Here is a 25,518-nt window from a genome sequence, read left to right as displayed (position 1 = left end):
TCCCAGGCAGAGAAACTGCTGCATTCATAWTGGTCTGGTCTCTCTCCTCCCTGGTTTCTGTTGCCAAACCGTGAGACCTTCTTTATTTTTCTGCCAAATGCAGAACTAGTGCTTTTTCTTTGATTTGCTCACATGAGTAATGTTTACCTCCTGGGAGTTCACTTGCAGCAATTTTGTACAAGTGGGGCTTTGCAGAGCTTGGRTCAGTTGTTCCAGTCCAGCTGTGCATTCCCATTGTCCCTGCCAGTGTGGGAGGGAGAACAACCAGTCTGAACATACAGTTGGAGGTGACATTAACTGCATCAAATATAAGTAGAACAAATGCCAGGTAAAAATAATATAAATAAATAATGGTAAATAAATAATATAAATAAAATAATGGTTAAAAAAAAGTATGAAGAAATTCTGTGCCTTAATAGAATTTTATTAAAATCTTCAAAAAAACTAATGGGACATTGGGACATTCTCATTGCCTTTACAGAGATGGCAGATGCCTCTGAAATTTGGAACCCACTCTAGTTTATTTCTATTCGTGGATTGAATAAATTATTTTCATGCTCTCCAATTTATTCTCTCAGCTGGAAAAAAYCTTATGCTGTTGTGTGGTCATGACAGAGGATTAAAAGTAAGGAACATCTCCTTTCATCTTTGTTCTGTCACCAGTTGCTGTGTAATCCTGGGAGGATCACTTCATCCCTGCTAGCTCAGCTCCTTCATCAATACAGAGAAAACTGTGAAGAGTTGCAGCCACCTGAAGTTTTGGGRAGCTGCAGCAGGTTTACTTGGTCTTGGTGGAAGGAATGCCCAGGRTTCCTGTGCTCCTGTGCTTTTATTAGGATGTGCTGGACTCTGAGTGTTTCTTCCCCTGTGTCTTCATGCTCTCAAAAACAAGTTATGTGGGTTGTGTCACATCCAAATCCTCTGTGATTTTCACAGCCCTTTGGCCTTGTGGACAGGAATGACCTTAGAGCTCCCGACATAATCAGCACTTTACCCACTTACTAACATCTGTTGGAGAATCAGATTTATCAGCCACGGGGTGGAAATGCTCCAAGTACTGTGAGTGACTGGGTCATGGGATGCCTGCTGGGGTCAGTTGTGGCAGCTGGGTGTGCTGGAAGGACCTTTCTTCCCATCCAGTTCAGGCTGGACTACCTGGAAAAACTTCCTTCCCTRTTTAATCTCTACCCCTGTGCACAGTCCCAGTGCCCATCTCAGTAGAACTGGAAAGCTTTGTGAGTAGGAGGCACAGAGAATGGAGGAGTCATGCTCAGAACTGGAGCTGTGGGTACACGGCCCAGTCAGTTTGGGGGGAAACTCTGGTGTTCTCACACACACATATCCCCTGTCTAAAAAAATGTTTGGGCTCTGGATAGGATTTGCATCCAGAATGAATAAGTTTCCTCCTTTTGTTCTCCTCAGCACAGCAGAAAAACCTACAGAAATGCTCAGATAATGAAAAAAATTATTTGGAATCCACACTCTATTGTGGTGCAGGCCTGAATATCTGGAWTGCCTGTTTGTGCTACCATTTTTATTGAATAGAGTAAATGTAAGAGGAAAAATAACCTCTCGTGCTTTTAATCAATGCAAGGAAAGATAAATCAGGGCTTCAGTTTTGTCTTGGTATTAAAGAGCCTTTCCTATTTTTTTTCTGAGAATGGGATGTCAAAATGATATTAGTATTTATGAAACAATATCTCTGCTTTGTGTCCATATTGAAATAGCTTCCAGTTTCTCAGTCTTGCAAAATTTCCAGCACATTAATTTGGCACAAATGATTTATAGCTGATAAGCAATTAAAGTACAATTTCTTTCCAGCATCTTGGGCTACTAAATGATTTTGCAAGTTTGCTCTATCATTACAGAATCCATACAAGGATGAATTCACAGGAGAAATTTATTCCTCCTTGCAGACCCAGCATCTGCTCTCACAGCAAACTGGAGCASTGCTTGCATTCCCCAGATAATTTTCTCACTGTGTCTTTTATAGTCTTATCTTTGGACCTACAAGASAGCTTTAGTCTGAATTTCAGTGACAGTTTACTCTGACATTACAAAGTCCTTCCAAAATACCTGTTCTTACTTTGAGTCTTTGATGTACACTGATGCTTTACTTAGACCTGTCAAGGTATTTCAGAACTAGCAGCAAACAAAACCATTTTTTAAATTATTTTTGTATTTGGAAGGGCAGCTCCCAGAGGCAAGTGTGGTAGAGAAAAATCAGATTAAAGTACTGGCTACAAAGAATCCTCACCTCCAAGYTGTTTAAATGTCAGCAGATGACATTTGGCTAACCATGTCTTGATTCTGCTATAATGGAGGTGGAAAGAACCAGAGGAGCCTCGTGTAGACACTTCACCTTTCAGGAAAGGACATGACAGGTATAGTTGTCAATGCTGCTTTGTTTTGAGAGGAACWAATAGCACGGAAATGAGCAGAAAAGGAGGGGGAAAAATAAAAATCAAGAGTTTGAGTTCTGACAGGGTAGCTGTGAACTACGCTAGGCTATTTGTAAGATCCTTGYGGGATTCCCCTTGATAAACTCAATTAAAACGTGCACTGACCACGTGTGACACGATTCTCTTCACTACCACCTAGTGGGAAACTCCTTCATAACCCAACTCCAGAGCTGCTCCTGCTCCACCCTCACCCTCAGCCTGGTGGCAGAAACAGGGAATAAGTGGTAAAATKGTCATTGGCAAAAGAAACACAGAGAAATGGTAATCTTTTAGTAAAGGAGGGAGAAAATGACAGATGACTGGACAGGGCACAGTCGTGTTTCCACATACAGGCAGGGGAATGTGTAGAGCAAGTCTGTGGTTTAAATCCGTTCTGCCCCCTGGATTTACCACACCACAACTCCAAGCTCTGCATCCAGCCCAGCCCACTGATGAAAAAAACTCAGCTTCCTTCTCAGTAAAATCACATTTTTCAATTATAATCACATATTTACACCAAAGACTAGCACATCAGAACCTAAATGGGTATATATTGGAAACATTAAAACTATGTATTCAAGTGAGTCCTTCCCTACTGAGATACTCAGGGTTTGCACAATAGCTGAAATCCAACCCTATGAAAACAATGCATAAATGACAATTATCTCCGATTTTTCACACTCCTGTGTGCCTTTTGGGACTAAGCTCCCAGTGCACAAATAATAATCAGTTTTGGTACTCATGTAGCTTTCCCCCCCACTAATAGAAATAAAGGTGAACATTATCATAAWAACTCTCACATTTCAAGGAGGGGATTATGTTAATGTCATTCAGGCCAGTAAGGCATTTAGCACTCACAGCAGGAAGAACAGTAAAATGGTAAAGAATTACTAAAAGAACCATTTCTCTGTGTTTCTTTTGCCAATGACAATTTTACCACCCTATTCAGGGAACTATATGGCCTCCCTCTAGTAGTGCATTTATCATAAATATATTTAAGCTTTTTTTCTTTCCCTGTATGCTCCTTGAAGCTACATTACACTGCCTTTATCCCAGCAAATTACTTTATTTTTCATCATGTACGTTTAATAATGGTTATAATTCAGTAAATTAAAACATCAGAGGTAAAAATGGTGTGGATACGGAAGTCAGGCTTTGGGAATCTGTTCTGCCTTCCATGCTGTGCACAGGACTGCTGACCCTTACTGTGGGTTTGCCCAATAAGCAGAGTACAGACCAGTATGTGTAAAATAAGAGTCATGTTCCCATTGTGTACCCATTCATACTTTCATGCAGTGTTCTCAGTGTTAAGTAATTTMACTTTATTAAATACAGGGGAGAAGAGATTACTTTGGAACAGTTAATACAAAACCAAATACTGCAAACATGAGAAAAACAAGCAGGGATCACTTGGTGTCTTCAAATTGAAGTRTCCCCAGTCACAGCTACCAAGATCATATTAATCAGAGCTCCTTGAGAATTAAGTCATGGCCTGGGATATGGTTACAGTTAAGGAAATCAACATACACTAACCATTCACTGGCAGGTTTCAATGAATGGAAAGRTGAAAGTGGGGTAAGTGGGTAAGTTTGTTAGGTTTTCTGATAATTGTCCAGGCCTCCTGTAGTTTAAAATGGACAATTGTAATAGACCAAGGGAAAAAGCCCTTCAGGAAAAAGTGACAGAGAATATTTACCTCCTCCTAGRTATTTGAAAGGTTTCCTTGTTCAGCAAAGCGTTCTCCACATGGCATCCAGTTGTAACTTTCAGGGAGGTCCTAACATACAAACAGATGTTCATTTCTGGTTTTATAGACTTCAAAGTTCACTGGTTTAAAAAAAAAAAAAAAACATCAACAGCTGAAGGTCTTTTCAAGGCAAGCAGAATTAGCAGCATCAGGACTTTTGGGTGCATAAGGAATCCTTGAAACCACATAATATAGACAGATAATTTGTTGCTCTGCTTTCTTCTCTCTACAGCTTCCATTGACAAATATTGCTGTTCTTTGTTTAAACTTAATGGTCTGTGTCCCCATCCCCCTTCAAACATTCGAGAGGTTTATACACCAACAGAATATGGACAATCTTTTAAACAAGAACAGTGGTAATATTTTCCATCTTGGTCTATGTAAAAGAGATTGCCATGCCAAAGAGAAGCAGAAATAAATAACACAGAATGACAGCATCTCCTCTGTCACATATTGCAAGAGCTCCACAATCTGTTGTGTCTGTTTGCAAAGTCCTTGAATTATGAGGACATATCATGCAGAAACTGTATTCATGCCTGGATACTGTAATTACAATTGAAAATTACTGTTATCAGCCAGTAATGTTGTCATGTCTGGGGGGGCGGGAGGGGAATAAAGGAAAACTGTAGTAACAAATAAAATGCATGGAAATTGTATCAACACACTGACAGTACAATGCCAAAAAATGCTCACATTCTTTAAATATTCTTTATTAAGAGTATGACCCAAAAAAATCATCTTTAGAAGCTGAAGATGTCTTTGTACATTAATGTTCGCGTGAAAATATTTTACAATAAATGTTTTTACACGGACTCAGAATTGTTAGACTTTTTCAGCCMCACAAAATCCTCTGTATCCATTAGATCTTTGTGAATGCCCTGCAGGGAGGAGCCATGGTGCTCTGAGGGCAGACCAGATCTGAAATAAAAAGCAAGAGTTAACACAGTCCCACCCGGTGCCTGGAGGGAGGAGGGTCCTGCTGACTCAGGAGCCCGGAGAGCTTGGCCAGTGGTGCCCAGAAGGGAAAATAGGGGCCAAGGTCCTCTGCAGCATTGCCTTGGGACACTGCCCAACTTGGGGACAGCCCCACCAGGCTCAGGCTTGGTGGGAGTGGACAGACACGGGCAGCTGCCCCTGGGAAGCCTCCATTGAGACAACAGCTTTACATCCTCCAAGGAATCATTCACATGACACACTCGTGCATTGRGTCCACATGTGCACATCAAGTTTCTCCCTAATTTAGGCACGATTCATTTGTATAATTTCAGAACCATAAAAGACAATTTCRTCATAAAGACTCCTGGAGAACTGTATTAAGTGACTCCAGATGAGCCAGGGATCATAATCCCAACAGGAAGCAGCAGAACCTCAAAGCAGGGCTGGTATCAAGAAGGGGTGGAGGYAGATGATAAATGGGGACCACAAGCCTGCCCAGAGCACTCACCAGAAGCAGCAGGGAAGTTGATGACAGAGCGGGGATTTTGAGCATGACCCAACTCCCAGGGCTATCCCTTATCAACTATTTGAATCACAAGCTAAGAGGGGCAAGCTCTGCAACCCCCGGATTATGTGGGAACACTGYTCCTGCTCATACATGAGCAATAAACATAGCAAGTTAAAATGGAGGTACCACCTAATATCAGCACATCAAGATACCCAGCAAGCCAAAGCCAGAAGTGAAAAAGTGACTTAAGATTTGATGCTCTGCCACARAAGTCAGCTGGAGCTCCAGAACATSCTGTGAGTCTTGGGAGCATTCACATAAAGCCAGTGGTCACACTCCTCTGCTGGAGGTTGCACAAAGGCCAGTGCAGCTGCTGGTGTGGCCTCCTCTCAGCCCAAGCCTTTGGCACAGCCTGGCACCGGCTGTGCTTCACCAGTGCCAGAGCACCGAGCAGGTTCTGTGATATTCCAGTGGCAGCACCTCGTCCTGAACCATGGGCAGCCAAGCACAGCTCTTCCTTTGGATACTCCACCTCCTTCYTTCTCCAAAACTAGAGGGGCCAGAAGCAGGCCATGCTTCTCCATCCCCCTCTTCCTAATTTTCTTTCCATAATTCACTCTTCCATGCTGCAGACTTTCTATCCCTTCATTTTCCTCTCCTCTCTCGTGCTTCCCTCCCTTTCCCCCTCCCCCTGCTTTCTCTCCCTCTGCACTTTGTGAACCGCTGCGGCAGTGCTGAAGTCCAAAGTTCAGTAACTTGCTAAAGCACACAGATAAATATGAACCTTGGAGAATTTACATTTGCTCCAATGTAAACAGATAGCCAAGGGTCCCTTTATCAGCACTGGCTCAGGACAGTCGTGGGGGGTCTGAAGTGACTCAATTTTGTATTTTGTTTTTTTTTGGGGGGCGTAAAGGCGGGAGGCTGYGCTGTGCCCACTCTCCTGACAGTCGGGCGCGTTACCTCAGGAACATGGTGTAGGGAAGCTGCAAGCAGGATAACCCGAAATTGGAGCCCAAGAGACACCAGGCTGAAGACCATGGTCTCCAAGCTGACTCATCTGCAAGTGGAGCTGCTGGAAGCGCTGCTGGAGTCGGGGCTGAGCAAGGAGACCCTGATCAAGGCACTGAGCGAAGCGGAACCCTACGGGCTGCAGAGTGAGAGCCAGCGCGCCATCAATGCCCTGCAGACTGAGAAAGGGGAGCCCTGTCCCGACATCCCCAACCTCCCCAACGGAATGGGGGAGTCCAGGCTGTCAGAAGATGAAACCTCAGATGACGGGGAGGAATTTACCCCTCCAATAATGAAGGAGCTGGAAAACTTGAGCCCTGAGGAGGCTGCTCACCAGAAGGCTGTGGTGGAAAGACTATTACAGTAAGGACAGATTTACTGCTCCTCTTTGCTGCTTTCTTGCGCTCTCCTTCTAAATCTCTTTTCCTTTCCCCTTCTCCTCTGTGTTTCCAGTACTCACAATTGATCTAGCTGAACAGAGACAGTCTTCATTCATGCCAGGACCAACAGCCCCCAAACACCCCCAAATGCTGTAAAAATGCTCAGGTTTTCCTTTTATCTTGCTTAAAATGCATGAAGGAAGCTGTGGAGCCTGATTACATATTTGATGTGCTTATAGCATCTGGATTCAGAATAGTCCAAGGCCTGTRTAACTCCCATCTCTCTGACTGAATGCTAGGGTTTAGGATTTAAATTTTTATTAGAATTCACAATTTCAGTCATCAGGAAAGAAAAAAGTCCTGGTCACTCTGAGCTGGTGATATATTTGTATGAATGATAAAGTGAAGTTGTAACATTTTCCTGCTATATTTAAGGAGAATTATACCCTTAATTTCACTGGGGTTTGCTATAGATTATTGGCCAAAGATAAATCAAGAGACCTCATCCTTATCATTCTTCTGAGTGCGAAGTTCCCTGACTTCAGTGGGGATTTTTTCTTGTAAAAAGAGCATACACCAAATATATGCAGAGGTTAAAACCTGGACAGAACACTCTGCTTCTACCATCCACTGCCTGTCACAGTTACAAAATAGATACGCAGCAACAATTACAGGATTTATTGCCACAAATTTGCCTTTGTACACAAGCATTTTTGAGATCAAAAGACAGGAAAAGTTCCCTGAACCAGTAAGCCTCACAACAGACTCAGAGAAACATTCACTCAGTTTCCTATTTGGTATTCTTACTGGGATACAATCCCCATGGAAGACCCAAGAGGTTTGCCCAAACAAGCATCAGGCCCATTCTACCATCTAAAACAACGGATTCTTGCCTGTTTTGGGGCTATTTTAAAATGACAAGCTGATRGAAGACAGAGGTGCAGAAACGTTTTGCACTTAAAATCTTCACTAAAAATCCACCTAAGGAATTTCTCAGACTTTCTGATCACATGCAAAGGAAATCAACAGAAAACGTAGCAGCAGAGCCAAATATCAAATCCCACCACAAAAGGCCAGAGCTAAAAAAAGAGCATGACAGGAGTCAGCATTCACTGTAAATACTTAGAAAAAAGCTCCCTGGCAGACTGGGAGTTGATGATTCTGCAGAACCCAAGAGACAAAAATTCACTGGATCAGCTCTTACCTGGGTGGGGAAACCATTCCCAGGAATTCAGTCTTCTTCCTCGCCCAATATATTTCTCATTTCTTCCCCATTTCCAGCTCTGCCACATCTTTAAATTTTCTCTACTTCCTTTACCTCTTTCAGATTCATTTTACCTATTTCCCTTCTCACCTTACTATTGTTTCTACTGCTGTTCCTCCCATTTTGTTGTCTCYTTGGCTGATTCTCTCTGTGTCTCCCACTCTTTTTCTTCCCCTCATCCTTGTCTCCTTCTCATCTTCCTGAGTCTGCGTACAGGTCTTGGGGTAGTTTGAGCCCAGTGGCACCGGGCGGGCCCTGGCTAGTTACTAATTATCCAATGGCTTTATTATTTCTCTTTTGTCTTATAAATTTATAGATGAAAAGACCCTGATAAGCTTTTTGATCATTAACTTTTGATGGTTAATCAAGTATCTCTCCAAAAAGGAAGCCATGGAAGTTGGGGGAGACCCCCTGGCTCTGTCCCTTTTTCTCTAATGAATGGGTGAAGCAGGGCTGAAGTGCCATCCACTGTAACCTGAGACACACGGATGGAGGGATTTCCTTCCTGTCACCCTCACCTGGGCACCGTTTCTGTTTTCTGATCCTCCCTGCCTTTCTAGGATCTTGCTGCCAGTCTTCCCCGTGCTTATCAGCCTCATCACAAGTCCTGCCTCTCTTCCAAAACYGTGACATTAATACTTTCTGATGAACAGCCAGAGAGTCCACTGAGCAGTATTTCCATTTCACAAATGGAAACTGAAGTACAGATAAATTCTAGGACCTACCTAAACCCCTGAGAAAGCACAGAGGGGAATGAGCAAGGACAGGGATCTCCTAAGCCTCACAYTGGCTCTTAATTACAACAGCTTTACTCTGAAACATCAGAGTTCTCTGTCATCAGTCTCCCYCAGCACAGGATAGAGCAATTATCTTCTGCTGTTGAGGACAGTATGAAGGAGCAGAAGCCTCAGTTTCAGCAAMAGATTACAAGAACACTTATGGAGGTCTATAATAGATCAAAATTAATCAAAATGAAAATAGTAGGAGGTCTGCATTGACATGTTTCACATTTCTCATCAGAGCAACAATGTGTCTAAAAATCTATTCAAAGCATCTGAACCACKATCAGGGGCTGAGAACACCCTAAAAAGTTATTACCTACTAATAAACTYTTTTTGGTTTTAAGATCAAACCTTTCTATTAATAGATGCCTAAAAGTATTGTCCTTAAAATAGTGTTACAAGTATTGTAAGGCAGGGCAGAACAGTYTATAACAGAAATTACTTCYAGCAATGGATAAAAGAAAGGCAGGYAAGAATCGCCATGCCCRGGGATTCCCAGCAAAATGTCAATGCTTGTAAAGCTATTTCAGCATCTACACRAGGGTCTCAAATGCAGAAACCAGATGGAGGCAATTCTGCCTTTAGACAGAAGCCTCTGTGGGCATTATTCACAATTCCTGGTCTAATACTGCAGATCAGATTTTAACAGAGAGATTGACTTGTGGGCAGCTGTTGCTGATACAAGAAAGTCTTTGTGGKAACTGCAGCCATTGCTGATAAAGTRGAAWCAGAAAAAGTGTCCATRATTCAGCTTCCCAGGAGCTGGAAAGAGAAAAACTTGACAGCACTAAGACACCAACTATGTCCTCACAGCACCACTTCAGTTGAAACCACACTTTGGAAAGCTCTGGTTGAAGCTGAATAAAACAGGGTGTAGAGAAGATACACCCACAGGATTGGGTGCACCCATGGGTGTTGTTTAGATTTTGTCCCTACAGAGAAAACTGCTCAAAGCAGCTCAGATAAAGGTTTCTCTAGTGAGGGATTAACATAATTTCATTTTGCCCTTTCATATGTCTCACTGATCGCCCATACAGTTTGAATAAAAACATTCTTTCCATATCAATCCACACAGAAAACAAATTGCATCTATGATAAGAAATAAATGACTCAGTAGGGAGGTAGAGCTGTGTGGAGAAACTCCCAGATATTCCCAGAATATAAAGCAAGAAGGAGGCTACYTTGGGGGAAGGGACAGATCACACTGCTGCAGGTAAAGCAAACGGAGAGAGGTAAAGCAACAATCCACCTGTAGGGCAAGGGGTGAAATTCCATTAGGAAAGAGAGAAATTGAGATAAGCAACAGATTTCCCCTGGAGGCAGGGATAAATAATGTTTTCCAGGAGGAAAAAGAAAACAAAGATATAAAATGACAAAGGTTCAGTCTTTTCCCCCTGCTTAGAACAGCTCTAGATGGGGAATCTGGAGATGAGGCTGCCACACCCCTTTCATTTCCACATATAAACCAAGATGAGGCAAACCAGGCCAAGTTCAACAAAAAGGAACACTACCAGGATGGATGGTCTTACCTTCCCTCTGCCTAGCCCGGCTYCAGACCGTGCMCTGGGGTGTGTAGCAGCTCCAGAGKAAAGGGCTGGAGCAAAATCCTGAGCTCTTCACAGCTCTGAACCTCTGCTTGAGCAGGTTCTGGTCCAAGGCAGCAATTCAGAACCCAGCTCAGGGAAATAAAGGCTTCTCTCACCTGAGAATTAGAAGAGGAAAGAAGGAGAGAGAGAGAATGAGGAAGAGGAGAAAGAAAAGAACAAAAGAAAAAGAAAGAAAAGTCAGGAAGAGTGAAGGAGGGAGAAGGTCCCCTGAATGTTACATCTCCAGCTCTCGGGAATGGGTTTTCTTTAATGCTAACAACTTGATATTTACTTTCCATTTAAATTTGAGATGTTGCTATAAATTATCAACCAGCCTCTTGTTCCCTTTGAGTTTATAACTAACTACCTGGGTTACTTATTGTTCAGGTAACAAAAGCGAGGTGAAAACGCCCTTAAAAAGTGACCTCAGAAGGAAGAAAATGGGAAGCTGACATGGACAGAGRACCCCTGCCCTGTGGTGGGGAAGAGCCATGGAGGAGGGCTATGCTCACATGGCAATAAGAACTGAGAGCAGGAGTGCAAGACTTCAGAAGGAAGTAAAAGCCACCTGTGTGAGACAAATTAAGAGGCAGATATTAAACCCTGGAGAACAAGACCCTGGGCAGACAGTTTGCATCTGGGGAGAAAGGGAAATAAAAAGGCAGAAAACAGTCTTGGAGATAGGGAAGGAGAGCTTGAGCAAGGCAGACCCATTTGTGCAGGTCTGACTCACTGAAACAATTGAGATTTGGCTGTAACAAGCACGAGAACTCAGTTTAGAGTGAAATCCTCCCTTCTGACAGGCAATGACAGTCAATGACAGTGAAAGAGCARAGGCTTCAGCTTCTGCTGTCTTAGGCAGTGATGGAGGCTCTGCAGGTGGAACAGGCATTTGGCAAGGGTTCAGCCGACCAGACTGTCATCTCTTGGMCTCTGGTGCAGCCTTGGGCCTAAAGGACTTGCTGCATTGATTTTGCAGACTGGCCTTTGACAACATACAGAGCAGCCAGGATTTCATACAAYTGTCCTAGGAAATCACACTGCACTAAGATTCCCTGCACTATTTTGCATCACAAAGCTCCCTGCTTTGTTCAAAAGAAGACAAAACCCACAAGTCTTTAAACATTGTAAGAAGAGGCTCACAGTCACTTCCTGGTTTATTCCCACCACAAAGAAGTGAGGATCTCAGCAGGAGAGACAAAACCCACTCGACTGGGRTGCAGAAAGGAACTAACACATAACAAAGGCTTCCATCAATGGCAACACAGTCTTTCCTGTTCCTATCTGAGCCAGAACTCAAATCTAAGAGACCAAGTTGCCAGTCAGTCTTTTCTCCTCTACACAGGGACATGGGCAATGAATGCAAGGTGCAGGTGCTGGCCAGACTATCACAAGTACAAAGGCAGGAGACTGAGGGAAAAAAAGAGAAACAACATACTGAGGAAAGAAAAGCTTTCTTAAATCAGCCCAATTTGAGGCTTTTGAAAGACAAAGATGGTTAAGGGAAGKTGCTGAAAACCAGAATCCTCTATGGCATGTGCCCCAATGTAAAAGAGAAACATTTCTATTTTAAGCAGGTTCTTCARAAAGCTGTAACTGACACCATTTGTGTCACACTTTAACTGCTGTGGAGCTTGGTCCTTGGACYAGGCAGCCAGAGGGAGAGGGGCTGCAGGGGAACAGAGATAAGGGTGTTTGTACTGAGAGAACAGGTGTGGACTTTGTCCTCYTTATCACTGTGCAGCCTCTGGCACCCTCCTGAGTCAACAAAGCAGTGAACAGCACAGTTGGTGCCTGTTGCTCAGACATGTGTGCCCTTGTGACAGTTTCTGCACCACCCCAGGTACCTTTTTTCTCCCCAGTGCTCCTTTGATGCTGGTGTTGAATGTGACACCAGTGCCTTCCTACAGCACTGCAAACCATTTCCTCCAGACATTTCACACAGARGGCACAGAAGGATGCTCTTGTCAAAAGTGAGCCAGGGGCTGTTCTGCAGAGGGGCTCTGGCACTGTTTGCATTTACACTGACTGGTTTCATATCTTTATTTCCMCTGTGCCTTCCAGCTGTGGTGAAATCAATACACATAACAAAGTCACAACCGTTTTTGCTCTATTTTCCTCAGAAACCTTCATGGATATTCTAACTGGAGATCATAAAAAACAGAGATTCACATTAATTATACAATCTCAAACTCTTTCTCAAATTTTGTGAGCAGGACTCAAAKAGTTCCATTCCCTCAGCTGCCACGTAAAGGAGTGTGGCAATAGGAGAATCAGTGGTTTGTCTGTAGTTCTGTATTGCATTTAGAAACATTGAGTAGATCTAGGTGTGAATCAAAGTGTTTGAGTAACACGTAGCAGATGTGTAAGAACATAATCTGGATGATTTGTCATATATATATGCATAGAGAGCTGTCATGTCACAGTATAATGACAGCCTGTTTCCATTTGCTGAATCAGTGCAAGGCAACCCAAGCTGGTTCAGAACCAGGGCATGAGTCAAGTCCAATATCACAATCAATCTGTCTTGGACAATTTAGTACATCTATTCCATCTGCCTTAAAGAGAGGAGCGGGGTAGAGAAGAAAAGTTATCTAGGGAAAGGGAACAGAGAGGTTGCCTCTGTGTATTGGGAAATTCCCCTGGTAGCTGAAGTCTCTTCCTGAGGGCAGCCTGAAGTGCGTACAGAGAGCATTTCAAGGGAAGGCAGTGCTAYATCTTTTGCACTTTATTTCCAATGCCATGCAGTTTTACCCTGAACACAGAATCRAAATGGAATGAGGTACCACACTGAGGAACAGCTTTCTCCCCTGCAGCCAGTGAACACTCTGGCCTCACCAAACATGAAGGTGATGACTGACGAGTGGCCCTCAGGAGGAACTACTGCACATCCTTGGAAACCAGGTCTGCTGACAGCAGTTGTTTGATCTCTCTCCCCTGAGAAATRTTTTCTGTTCCTTCCAGAGAAGATCCCTGGCGAGTAGCAAAAATGGTGAAATCYTACCTCCAGCAGCACAACATCCCTCAGCGTGAGGTGGTGGACACGACTGGTCTGAACCAATCCCACCTCTCCCAACACCTCAACAAGGGCACTCCCATGAAGACCCAAAAACGGGCAGCCCTGTACACCTGGTACGTCCGCAAGCAGCGAGAGGTGGCTCAGCGTAAGTATGGCAATAAATGCTCTCTTGTCTCAGCTTCTAAAGGCCTCGGCTCTCCCTTGCTCATCTTTACTCCCTATTGTCTTCAAGGAAAAAATCCCCTTGTCCTTCTGTGCCCACAGAATTCACACACGCTGGCCAGGGTATCCTGACAGAYGAGCCCATGGGAGATGATCTGCCCACCAAGAAGGGAAGAAGAAACCGCTTCAAGTGGGGTCCGGCCTCACAACAGATCCTGTTCCAAGCCTATGAGAGGCAGAAAAACCCCAGCAAAGAAGAGAGGGAGGCACTGGTGGAAGAGTGCAACAGGTAAGGGTGGGTGTGTGGCTTTGAAGAAGAGGGGCACAGCACGGTTTCTCTCCATTCTCGGTGTTTGCTGGTGCCAGTGGGAGGCAGGCCAAAGGTACAGCACTGGTGTCACACTGACACCAGCCATGCTTGAATTAAATGCCACAACTAAACATTCCTTAACCACAGAGCACAAGGAATGCCTCCTCTCTTGCAGGACCCTTCCACACAGCGCTCCAGACCACTGCCACTTTGGAGCTGTGAACCTAATTTGTGTCTGACCAAACCCATCTCAGCAAAGCTTCTCTTATGCTTTCCCCAACAGGGCAGAGTGCATTCAGAGAGGTGTTTCCCCATCTCAGGCCCAGGGACTGGGCTCGAACCTGGTGACAGAGGTCAGAGTTTACAACTGGTTTGCCAATCGCAGGAAGGAGGAGGCTTTCCGGCACAAGCTGGCCATGGACACCTTCAGTGGACCACAGCCCACCTCTGCCCCTCCTCTAACTCCCCACAACTCTTCCTCCCTCCAGCCACCACCTGCTCTCTCACCCAGCAAAGTTCATGGTAAGAAATAACCAGAGGGAGATCTGAAAGAGGGCTGAACMTTCCCAAACTCAGTCACCCAAACTGTCTCCCAAGTCCAGCTCCCTAGCAGATGAATCTACAGAATAGAAAGAGCAGATTTGCTACAAGGCAAGAGCAAAGGTGACAGAGACCATGTCTCTGAGTGAGGACAGTGACTAGAATGTCAAGGGTGATAAAATTCAGTAACAGAACCCAGATCCAAAGCTTCTCACTTACTGTGATGGCTGACAGCAATCCCAAACTTCTGTTCCAGGAGTCACTGCTGCCTATCAGAAGTCAGTCCATACCCTTTCAGCCAYGTGTGCCCCTTGCTCCTTTCAATASCAGCCCCATCAGACTCTGTGACTGAGTTTTCAGGCATGAGGAAAGGTCATTCTCCATCCAAAAAGAGCAGAGCTTTTTCAGTTTCATAGRCCAGAGCTGGGGGTTGCTCTTGCTCTGGGAAGAGAGGATCTCACTGAGACTCCTCTCCACAACCACATCCAGAAGGGTGGTTTGCAGTGAACCCTTCTTGCTCCCTGCAGCCCTCACAGCCAGGCAGTATTTGAGGAAGCAGTTACACCAAGTTACAGGGGAAAGCCAGGGCAGGGTGTGAGAATGGCTGTTCTTCAGGTTCCCCTACTGCCCATTAAGTATCTGTCCAAACATCGGGGGACAAGTGTCTGCAAAGGAAACTGAATTTAGTGCCTGCCTAAGTTTCTCAGTTTCTCACTTGTGACAACCAATTTCCCTCCTGTTGTAATGCAGGAGTGAGGTACAACCAGCAGCCAGCCAGTGAGGCAGAATCCTCCAGCAGCAACCACCACGGGAACAGCTCCATGGTGACCACYCAAACCATCCTGCATCAGGTTTCTCCCCCTGGACTGGAGCCCAGCCAGAACCTACTGAGCACAGACACCAAGCTGGTAAGTGATGATACTTCAGTTCTCCTGACTGGAAGATGTCAGGCCATCTGCCTGTGGTCATAACATGAACTATTCATAGGCATTTTTTTCTAGAGTGTTCTTAAACCCACCTTCTTAAGTTATATAGTCATATGTAACATGTTTGACTGTTACATAATATGTTATGTTACAATATCTTACATTAGAGTGACTTTGCACTGACCATGTAAGAGCAACAGTCCTGAGATACATGTGCCCTCTAGACYGTGGGGAGGGCAGGTTTTACAGCATGAAAGCAAGAAGCCATTTCCTTAGGAGCAATTAAAGCAGTCTGTTCTGGAAACATAGCACTCAATGTATGACTTGATTTCCTTCCTCCCAGGAAACCCTGTTCTCTCCTTTCTGCAGAGATTCTTATTTCATCTCCAACTCTCATTTGAACTCTACCCATCCCAAGAGAATTGATTAGGCCAGTGGGATTACCAGAACACAGACCCATACTAACATTTATCTTACCTGTGAAAATGAAGCCCAACAGCCTGGATATAGATGTACTGTGTAACTAGATTGCCTCCTCAAAGCTGATTTCATTCTCAGATCTGATCAGACCTCTTCCCACATAATTAACAATGAAGCACCAGAACTTCATGACTGATCATTTTCAGTTTGCATATATTCCTTTGCTTTCAGAATARCAGTTGGCAGAAGTTTGCATTAGCACAGGCTGGCCTGAGGCAAAGTTAAGGTCACTAAAAATAAGTATGATTTAAATCTCATCRGTCACTCACTTGGCTTGGCCTTCTGGTCTCTTGCTGAAGAAAGAGTCTTTCATGAGGTCCTGAAAATCATCTACACCTGTCTTCTAAAACTGGTATCAAGGTGGTTTGTCTGACTGCTTAACCTCTTGTGCTTATTCTTACTAAAGATTCCTTACAGCTTCTTGTCTGAGGGGAGAGAAAAGAAGCATAATAACTTTCTCTATCAGCCAAATTACTGGAATGCTTTATTTGCTCTTCCACAGTACTGTGACTCCAGGTCCCTACAGAAATGAAGAACTCCTGAATTCTGGGCTGAACTCGGCCACTAGAACTATAATCTGAGCCTCTTAAAATTTTAAATGAGCACCACATTCTACCCTCAGCTATGAAACAGAAGATGATCTTTCCTTATGAAGATTGGGCAGTGTGCCTACTCTCATTCTTGTTTGAACAACCCTTATGATTTCTTAAACTGAAAGAATTAAACCAGCAGGGATTTACTCACAGTATGTCAACAGCTGACCCATGTTAATCGAAGAGCCCAGGGAAAATGCAGACAAGAATATGTGAAGCTTTTCTAGTTGGAAAGGGGGCAGAGCAGGCAGGAAGAGAGGTGTTCATCACAGGAATGTGCAGGCAGCACGTTCAGGCTTCTCCTTTCCCACAGGTATCAGCTCCTGGAGGAACTCTCCCTCCTGTCAGCACCCTGACTGCCCTGCACAGCCTCGAGCAAAGCCCCCACGCACTGAGCCAGCAGACCCAGAACCTGATCATGGCATCCCTGCCGGGGGTCATGGCCATTGGGGCTGGTGAGACCCCGTCCCTGGCACCCGCCTTCACCAACACGGGAGCCTCCACCCTGGTGATCGGTGAGTAGGGCTGCAGTGCTTCCAGCACTCACAGCAAGAGCTGTCTCCAAGCRTTACAATTACCCTGTTTTCAAAGCCTTATCACTAACTTGGCAGTGATACAAAGCTGAGGAAATTGTCACCAAAAACCAACAGCATTGATACTTGCAATGGCATTAAGGACAGATGTTCCCAGGTCACGTTAGCATTAAGTTACACACAAACCCAGGCTTTAAGAGTGAGGGACTTTTACAACCCATTCCTATGTCAATGTTTTGGTTTGTTGCTCTTCATCTTTCCAAATATAAATATAATACTTCCTTAAAATGATGAAAATTGCAGCATATTCATAGTGCTTGAAAGACAAAACATCCTGTTTGACTTCCTGCAAAGAGCAGCATATGCCTTTGGAATCCACAGCAGTAATTACTGGCTTTTTTATATTTTTACTTTGACAGCTTTTCTGGACTTCTATGAGATTTTTTTCATTTCAAGACTAGTCTACTGCCAAAGTGCATCTCATTAGAGAAAGGAAAATAAAATGCATACTCTTCTCTTACAMTTTCTTCCCAGGAAGAAAGGTCTTGTTTTGCTCCATAGTGACGGCTGTGAACTAATTTCCATTTCCTCCCAAGATTATGATACAGATTTGAATTCTGTGCAAACAAAAAAAAAACCAAAAAAAAACCTGGAGCGTCGGAGATCTGTTGATTTACAGGAATAGGGCCTGGACAGCTGTGGGAAATGGGCAGTAATATGTGAAACCTTCTCCCTCTCTCACTGATTCAAATTTCTTAATTTGGCAGCCCTAGCAAAAAGATTAAACTCCATTCCACRTGGCTGGACAACTACGGCCTAGTTCTCTCTGTTGTCAACAGCTTCATAAATAAAGAGTAAAATTAACTGGGCATGAGGTGATGCTCTGAATTTACTTCWGAGCAAGGTCTCCCTGGTGATCACTATATGGGTACACAAAGATGTAGACAGGAACACTGGAAACCAGAGGTGGGTTTATGCAGTGTACATTTTGCACATTTCCACTTCACTCTCACAGYCRTGAAACCTGTTCTTAACCACAGACAACCAAGGTAACACCTGAAAAGCAGGATCTGAATACAGCCTGCAGTGACGGGCTGACTGTTTCAGCTGTTGCAGAGCAGCCACACTCCTCCCACAGTGTGGCACACCACTGCCATCAGTCCTTGTTTTCCAGGCCTGGCCTCAACCCAGCCCCAGAGTGTTCCTGTCATAAACAGCATGGGGAGCAGCCTCACTACCCTGCAGCCTGTCCARTTCTCCCAGCAACTGCACCCATCCTACCAGCAGCCCCTCATGCAGCAAGTGCAGAGCCACATCAACCAGAGCCCCTTCATGGCTACCATGGCCCAGATACAGAACCCTCATGGTAAGAACATAAATCCATTTGCTCAAGTAAACAAAAATAAAGACACTGTTCTGGAGCATTTGCTGGGTCCTTGCGCTTACAGCACTCTGATTTCCTCCTCTGTTATTGTYGCTCTAATTATGAAATTATTTTTCTATTGCATCATCTCCCTGTCCCTCCACTCYCAGCATTTTGCAGACAGACACTAGGTCSCCATGAAAGGAGGAGAGCAACTCARSCAAAGCTCCAGCATCCACATGATCTTGTTTTCTTTCACGTACAGCTCTCTATGGCCCCAAGTCTGAAGTGACCCAATACACACACGCAGGTCTCTTACCACAAACCATGGTGATAACAGACACAGCCAATCTCAGCGCCCTGACCAACCTGACACCAACTAAACAGGTAACAGCCTTTATTTAGCCTTTGCTCTCCCACCTCAGAGCTGCACCAGGCTGAGTGCAGATCCTTGCTTGTCGGAGTTTTTGCGAGTGTCTATGCCATCCCAGCAAGAGCATCCTTCTTATCTCCTGGTCTTGCTGGTACCAGTTGCAATACTGGAGGCACTAGAGCAAGTTCTTGACTGCATTAAGCAGGAGGATTTAACCTCCCCAGAAACTGCACCTGCTCAACTCTTCTCTCACCTGTTAGAAGGGATGCAGAAGCCAGGTACTGTTAACTCCTTTTCTTCTAGGCATTCACACCTGACTCAGAGACCCACACCGAGTCTGGGATGCACACACCAGTKTCACAGGCACCAACAATCCACCTACAGAACCAAGACACAACCATCCAGCACCTGCAGCCAGGCCCACGCCTCACCTCCAGCCCTGCTGGTAAGAGCAGCAGCCACTGTTGTGGCTCTTAAGCCATGTATTGCCCAGTTTTCCTTGCCAACACTGTAAAATCCAGTAACAAAATGGTAACTGGGGCTCACAATTCCCTAAGAGGGCTCTGCCAGTGTCCTGAGAAGTTTGAAGTTTGCTGGAAATGGGGGGTGGACACACACAGTAAGGGAGCTGATGAGAATCTGTACTTGACTTTGTGCCTTTGACAGTGTCCTCCAGCAGCCTGGTGCTGTACCAAAGCTCCGACTCCACCAACAGCCACAGCCAGCTGCTGCCATCCACTCACAATGTCATTGAGACCTTCATCTCCACACAGATGGCATCCTCCAGCCAGTAACCAAGACAAGCAGCTCATGAGTGCCACGACCACCTGCCAGGTGCAACTGCAGCCGTGTTTGCCACCACTGTGCCACACAACCCCTGCTCAGCTGCCTCCAGGAGAGAAAACATCTCAGGCTCAAGAACAGAAAAAATGGAAAGATGACGCTGGCAATGCCAAAATCCACTGATCCCTCACCAGAAATAGCAAACCTAAACCCCAGGAGCAGCTCAGAATGGCTAGACATCGTTTTGTGGCTGTCCAAGAAGGAATCCCAGGGCATGGATGGGACCCTCTTTCAGCTTAGCTTTCATCAAGCTGGGCCTGTACAAACCTGCCAACACCAGACTAAACCATGTAAGAARGAGCAATACTGAGCTGCCAAAGAAGGGACATCACCTTTAAACACTCTCCTCCATTGCTGCAAGGAAACACCAACAAAASTATGAGAAATAACAGCACCGTGGAGGTTCCTGACTTTGCAATGAGAACCACCAAGRAACAGATTTGGGAGTGGCTTGGCACAGACCTGTCAGTATGGGATCACTGACAAGCTACAAATCCATTAACTACCAAAATACCAAACATTCTCAGTTAAATATGACCTGCTCTAAAATCATGCTATCCTAGTGGAAATGGCTTGGTTGTTTTTGATATAGCTCTGCTTTGTTTTAAATGCAGAAATTAAAGTTTAACAGCTGCAAAGAGATTCCAGTTCTCTGCATTAACCCTGTGGATTCTAATCTTGTCTGACTTGCTGAATGGTTTGCAGGATCCTGACAATGGTCCCTGACAATGCCCAGCACCTGGGAGGTTCCCATGTTCCACAAAGAGTAGAGGTTCCTTCCATTTTCTCTATAAACACTCAGCAAAACAAAGCAAAAGGAAATATTTAGGCCACCATGCATTTGAAAGCCCAAGTTTAAACTTCAGTACACTGAAGTTTTAACTGCACACAAGACAAGTAATTTCTGCTGATTTCCCAYACCCAACGAGCACCAATTCACTACTTTGGTTTCTCTAATCTGGCTTTCTGGTCTCCTGAAACCCAACAATCTTAAAAACAGGAGTATTCTTCAGTAACAGTTAATTTCTTGAAAAACTGGAAGTGAAGTATAAATAGACTAAGAGTCATACTGAAAACTATCAAACCTCACAGTATTTCAGAGAGACAAAAGTCATTAACCAGCCCAAAMAAGGACTGAAAGGTGATTTTTAAATTAGGCTAAAGTCCTTCCAGTAGTAATTTCATAGCACTGATTACCCAACAACTAAAGAGCCATCCCAGGTCACCTCTATTTCTGCCGGGGAGAACCTGAATACAGCAAAAAAGCCACTGTTGTACAAAACCTATCAAATTAAGTAAGTCCAAAAGTGTAGCAAAATTTAATAACAGATGCCATAAAAAAAAACTATACATAAAAAGAATTTTCAATGGTCACAACTGGAACAGTAGGATGGATTTATACCAACCCTGAAATCAGCTCACCACACACTGTTCATGTGCAGGAGCCTGGAGAGGTGCAGATTGCAGAGGGATTAGTTACACAGCAGGTTTCAAAAACAGATTGTTATGATGATCGCWGGGAAAAAATAAGGGGCCTGATTTGTGACAGGATGCTTTTGATAAATGAGTCTCCCACGGGCTGGAGCTATTCTTAGTAGGCRTCTGCAAGGAGGCAAAGAGAAAACAGAGTCCATCACCTGTTGCCATGTAAACCAAATTCAATTCATCATATGCTTTCTCCAGGAGGGTTTCATGATGTGAAGGAACAGACCAGGAGGGATGCAGCTATGATTACATCCCACTGCCAATGCAAGTCTGGCACAGTATTTAATCCTTTTAGACTGGGCCTGCATAAACAGCAGCACAGACAACTGCTGTGTGAGGAGAACAATGTTCCCTTCCTCAGGGATGCCAACAGCACAGGAAGTCACTTCATTAGTCTCTCAGGCCACTGAGCTTTGAGAACAGAAGCTTTGCCAATTAATTTTCCCTCATCTGCAGCAACTGTTGTTAGGTTTTCTTTCATGCTACTTCATCCATCACAACCACCTGCCATTTGCAGAGCAAAATCATAATTCTTTTTTCTTCTTCTTCTTTTTCTTCTTCACAGCTCCTGGCAGCACTGAGTTCTCTCTGTGATTGCTGTTCTGTCTCTTCTGCTGGCCATTCGCAGACACCAACCGAGGCAAATCTTTGCAGATCTGCTCACACTCTGTTGGGTCTTTCATTTTCTCTTGAACATTGCTCTCTCTCCTAATTTTCTTTTTCTTCTTTTTCTTCTGGTGGTGCTCTACACAACCCTGACTCTGAYCCTGGCTGCAGCCCTGGGACAATGCAGGAAAAGCACTTTGCTTCAGAATATCCAYGGCTGACACGGCAGCCTCCTGGCACCTTTGCCACTCTTGGTCACTGTCCGTGTCACTGGAAAGGTAACAAGAGGGAAGGAAGTTGTGTTGCACTTTTGCCTTGAATTCACCCAAAAGTCAGACAGAGGAGTAATCTAAAGTGAGAACACACAATAAACACCCAGTGGCTTTGGGATTCCCACACCTACAGTTTGCATTTAAACAGTCTGAAGGCCAAGGCGTTCTTTACACACACTAGGAAGGGAAAGAAATCTCCCACAAACATTTCTAGCACTAAAAAAAGAAACAAAATKCTGGGCTAGTCAAATGCAAGACTCATAAATACACACTTCTCAGAAGCTTTCTATTCCCTTATGGGTGTCCCAGCTGCCTCTGAAATGTGGAGTGCAGCAGCATTTGAAGAGCAGAGCAGCTGCCACACCTCACCTGGAGCTCACTGGCCGCCTCCTCCTCGCTGCAGGGCAAGGCTCTGCTTTCCCACAGTCTCCAGGGACAGAGGAAGAGAAGAGACGGAAACCTAAAGTATGGAAAGGGGGATTTTAGGCACAGTACAAAACAGAGGTGGAAGCCATCAACTCCCATCTCCCAAAGCCTCGGTGCTGTTATTGTATTTCCACAGTGCCTGACAGCAATAATGTGAGACTGTGTGAGAGGACTTGGGGCACAGAGGTCAGAGCTGCAGAGCAACAGCCCTCACAAACACCAACAGAAATTCTTTTATTGCAAATGTTTATTAGTCAGCTAGTGATGGAGAGAATCTCACTTGTCATCAGTTAACAGTCACAAAACAGCCACAATGGCTGAGACTGGAACTCACCATCATCTTCAGAGTCAGACTGTGCCACCGAAGCCCGTGATGGTCCTGATGAGTCTTTCAAGACAGTGATGAAACTAAACAGAAAACCCCAGTCAGACTGTGGACAGGCTCATGCAAACTGATCTAATTTCTGGGAGACAAGACTCAAGGGAGATGTTGCATAGATCCTTTTTTGTTAGTGAGGTTGCCTCAGCTCTCTGCTTCCAGAGCAGACCAGGCCTGCTCTCCTCAGCAATGCAGGCCACAAGAATGGTTTAAAAACAGCATTTCTAAAGCCAGCTCTAAACACCAGGATTTCCAGTTCTCCAAATCAGAGGCATTCTGTGGGCACAACCCTGAATCAAGTACTGATTTAGGTTGTAAGAAAAATCAAAGGTTTTYCTGCCAACCTCTACATGATGCAAGTGCTAAGGCACCCAAATTCTTCTTCCCTCCCCATAAGACATTCACCACAGAGGCAAACGGAGACAAGCAGTGCTGCACAGAGAGTTTTGACCAGATGGGCACAGCACATCAGCAAGGTTAGTCACAGAATATTGGAAGCTTGCACTTTATACAGGAATGACAGAGAGATGTAGAATTTCCTGGGTTTAGCACACAAAAAYATCAGTRTAGMTGAYCYACAGAACAAATGTTTTAAGCCTTGCATGTCATTACCTGTCTAGGATGGCTCCCAATTTCTTTGCAACGTGTGCTCTGAACTCTGGAGTTGTCTGGAGCTCGTTGTCACCTTCCTCGCGGCCATTCACCTCACGCCCGTTTGAAATAAGAGCAATGATTATTTCTTTCGAGGCCAATAACAACTGGTCCTCTCACCCAAATGCTTAAAAAAGATATTAGTCTTTCCCAATTAAAGCATCATTTCTGATTATGGTTGGACTAATTCCACAAACAGAACTGGCCCTTTCAGTGTGAAGTATCACAAGGTATAAAGTATAAACAGCACATTAATTTTTTCTTCAGGGTAATACTAAATGTGAAACCAGAAACAAAAATACCTCCGGCTTGGCTGATCTTTAGGCTGCAATCGATCCTTTCTAAAGCCCCCTGAAAAGGAAGCAGCAAAGMCACTTTTAAAGACCTGCGGCCAGGACCTCTTTAAATCCCTTCAGGCACATGCTAGAGCATAAAAACAAGGCCTGAAAGACAACCCCAGCCCATCTTCGGTGGAGACCAGTTCTGAGGGGAAAGGGAAACTTCCCACGGCCCAGGCSTGCCGGGAAGGGGCTCTGGGCCGGGCTGGAGGCCGGGTATGACCCCTCTCAGTCCTGACACCGACACCGCGGCTGAGAGGAATGTCGGAACGCCGCTCCCCGCGGGTCAGGAGGAGCTCGGAGGGGCCACAGCGGAGCGGGGGGGATGGGAGAGGGGAGGGCACGCCGCAGCGGGGGAGCAGAGCCCAGCCCGTCCACCGCCCCTCACCGCAGACAGGCTCCGCCCGCACCGCCACCGCCGCCTGCGCGGTGCAGTCCCAGGCAGCCTCCCGGAACCGCGCGTCCGCTCCAGCGCCGCTGTCCGAGTCCGAGCCCGTGCCGCTGTCCGGACTCAGGCCGCCCCTGGGCGCCGCCATCTTGMGAGCGCGGGACACGCTGGGCGCTGTGGGACTGCCGCGGTGCATGCCGGGATCTGTAGTCGGCCGCATTGCACGCCGGAAGTTGTAGTCCGACACGGCACCCCCGACCCCAATTTCATAAACGCATCCTTGTTCTAATTAGCGTCTGGAGAGTAYGGTTCATATCTTTGGGGCTTGGTTAACTTCTTTATCGGCTCCTACACTGAGATGCCAAATTTTTGCTTCAATGCAGAAGCTGTGCTAAACTCTACTGCTTTACCGACTGGTTGGAAATGAGAGAGCTGCTTTGCTTGAGAGATTTTCACTGCCCGTGCAGGCAGGACTGCTCTGTGTGCTCCTCATGCCATCAGCACTATCACGTCACTACAGCTTCAGCTCAACTAGAAATTTTCTACTGTGACCCAACAACGTTTTTGGTGATTCCAGGTGGGCTTCTGGACGATCACTTTGCGGTGGGTTTTGCCAAACCAATGTGCTGTTGAAAGCAGTAGGAAGACTTAGTATAACTGTGTTTTTATCCTGCTGGACGCTTTCTGGCTTGCACCTTCCAACCTTCACACAAGAGCTGCACAGTCTAAGGCCACCTGTCAGCACACAGGCTAGTGACAATCTCCTTGAGCTCTTTCCGATGGGCTCCCTTGGCATTACCTTCCCTTCATTTCTTCACTATTCCCCCGTGAGGCTAACTTTCAGTGGGAGACCTTGGTTTAGGGTTCACCCATTCTCCACTGTGTAAAACAACAAGTAATTYTGAGCTGTTTTGTACGTGGCAGTCCTCAGGACTGGTGGGGTGCCCTCAGAGCTGGGGCAAACCCTTCAGCAGTGCTTTTTTGGGCAGGTCACCTCCTCTCCTTCCCTTTGGTCCCTGTGCCTCTGTGGTTTCTCAGAACTGTACAAACACCTTTATCAAGCTCTAAATACCTTTATCAAGCTCTCTGTTTCCATCCTGGAGATGTTCCTCAGCTCAGATTCCAGCACTCTGCACTCGTAAATAAACAATTTGTTTACCTTAAACTTCCTTCCTT

The 25,518-nt window shown here is 45.2% G+C and overlaps 2 protein-coding genes and 1 long non-coding RNA gene across 4 annotated transcripts; 1 reads left to right on the top strand and 2 right to left on the bottom strand.

Moving 5' to 3' along the window:
* Positions 1–1,836: 1,836 nt before the first annotated feature.
* LOC130578019 (uncharacterized) lies at positions 1,837–13,122 on the bottom strand. The gene is made up of 3 exons (XR_008965839.1): positions 10,599–13,122; positions 10,251–10,318; positions 1,837–5,106 (listed from the first exon to the last, which is right to left on the bottom strand). It is a non-coding gene; the product is annotated as an uncharacterized LOC130578019 (long non-coding RNA).
* HNF1A (HNF1 homeobox A) lies at positions 6,025–20,457 on the top strand. 2 transcript variants are annotated; one of them, XM_057373790.1, is made up of 10 exons: positions 6,025–7,006; positions 13,620–13,819; positions 13,939–14,125; positions 14,430–14,668; positions 15,437–15,594; positions 16,999–17,200; positions 18,393–18,584; positions 18,847–18,968; positions 19,258–19,399; positions 19,728–20,457. In XM_057373790.1, exons 1-10 carry the CDS (start codon positions 6,672–6,674, stop codon positions 19,766–19,768), a joined length of 1,818 nt encoding a protein of 605 aa, XP_057229773.1. In that variant the 5' UTR covers positions 6,025–6,671; the 3' UTR covers positions 19,769–20,457. The 2 variants fall into 2 exon arrangements, with proteins under 2 accessions (XP_057229773.1, XP_057229772.1); XM_057373789.1 differs by having other exon boundaries at positions 6,028–7,006; positions 19,621–20,457.
* A 635-nt stretch (positions 20,458–21,092) lies between these two features.
* On the bottom strand, positions 21,093–25,068 carry CUNH12orf43 (chromosome unknown C12orf43 homolog). The gene is given in 7 exon segments (XM_057373802.1): positions 21,093–22,158; positions 22,530–22,620; positions 22,921–22,994; positions 23,578–23,677; positions 23,920–23,967; positions 24,343–24,555; positions 24,558–25,068. Coding segments are annotated over 7 exon segments (933 nt in total). The 5' UTR covers positions 24,613–25,068; the 3' UTR covers positions 21,093–21,806.
* Between the last annotated feature and the right edge of the window lie 450 nt (positions 25,069–25,518).

Source organism: Malurus melanocephalus, unplaced genomic scaffold (assembly GCF_030028575.1).
Source record: "Malurus melanocephalus ecotype Western Australia unplaced genomic scaffold, MMel_1.1 scaffold_208, whole genome shotgun sequence".
In the NCBI taxonomy this organism is placed as follows: domain Eukaryota; kingdom Metazoa; phylum Chordata; class Aves; order Passeriformes; family Maluridae; genus Malurus; species Malurus melanocephalus.
The sequence above is the reverse complement of the archived record's forward strand: the minus strand, read 5'-3'. Positions and strand labels throughout refer to the sequence as shown.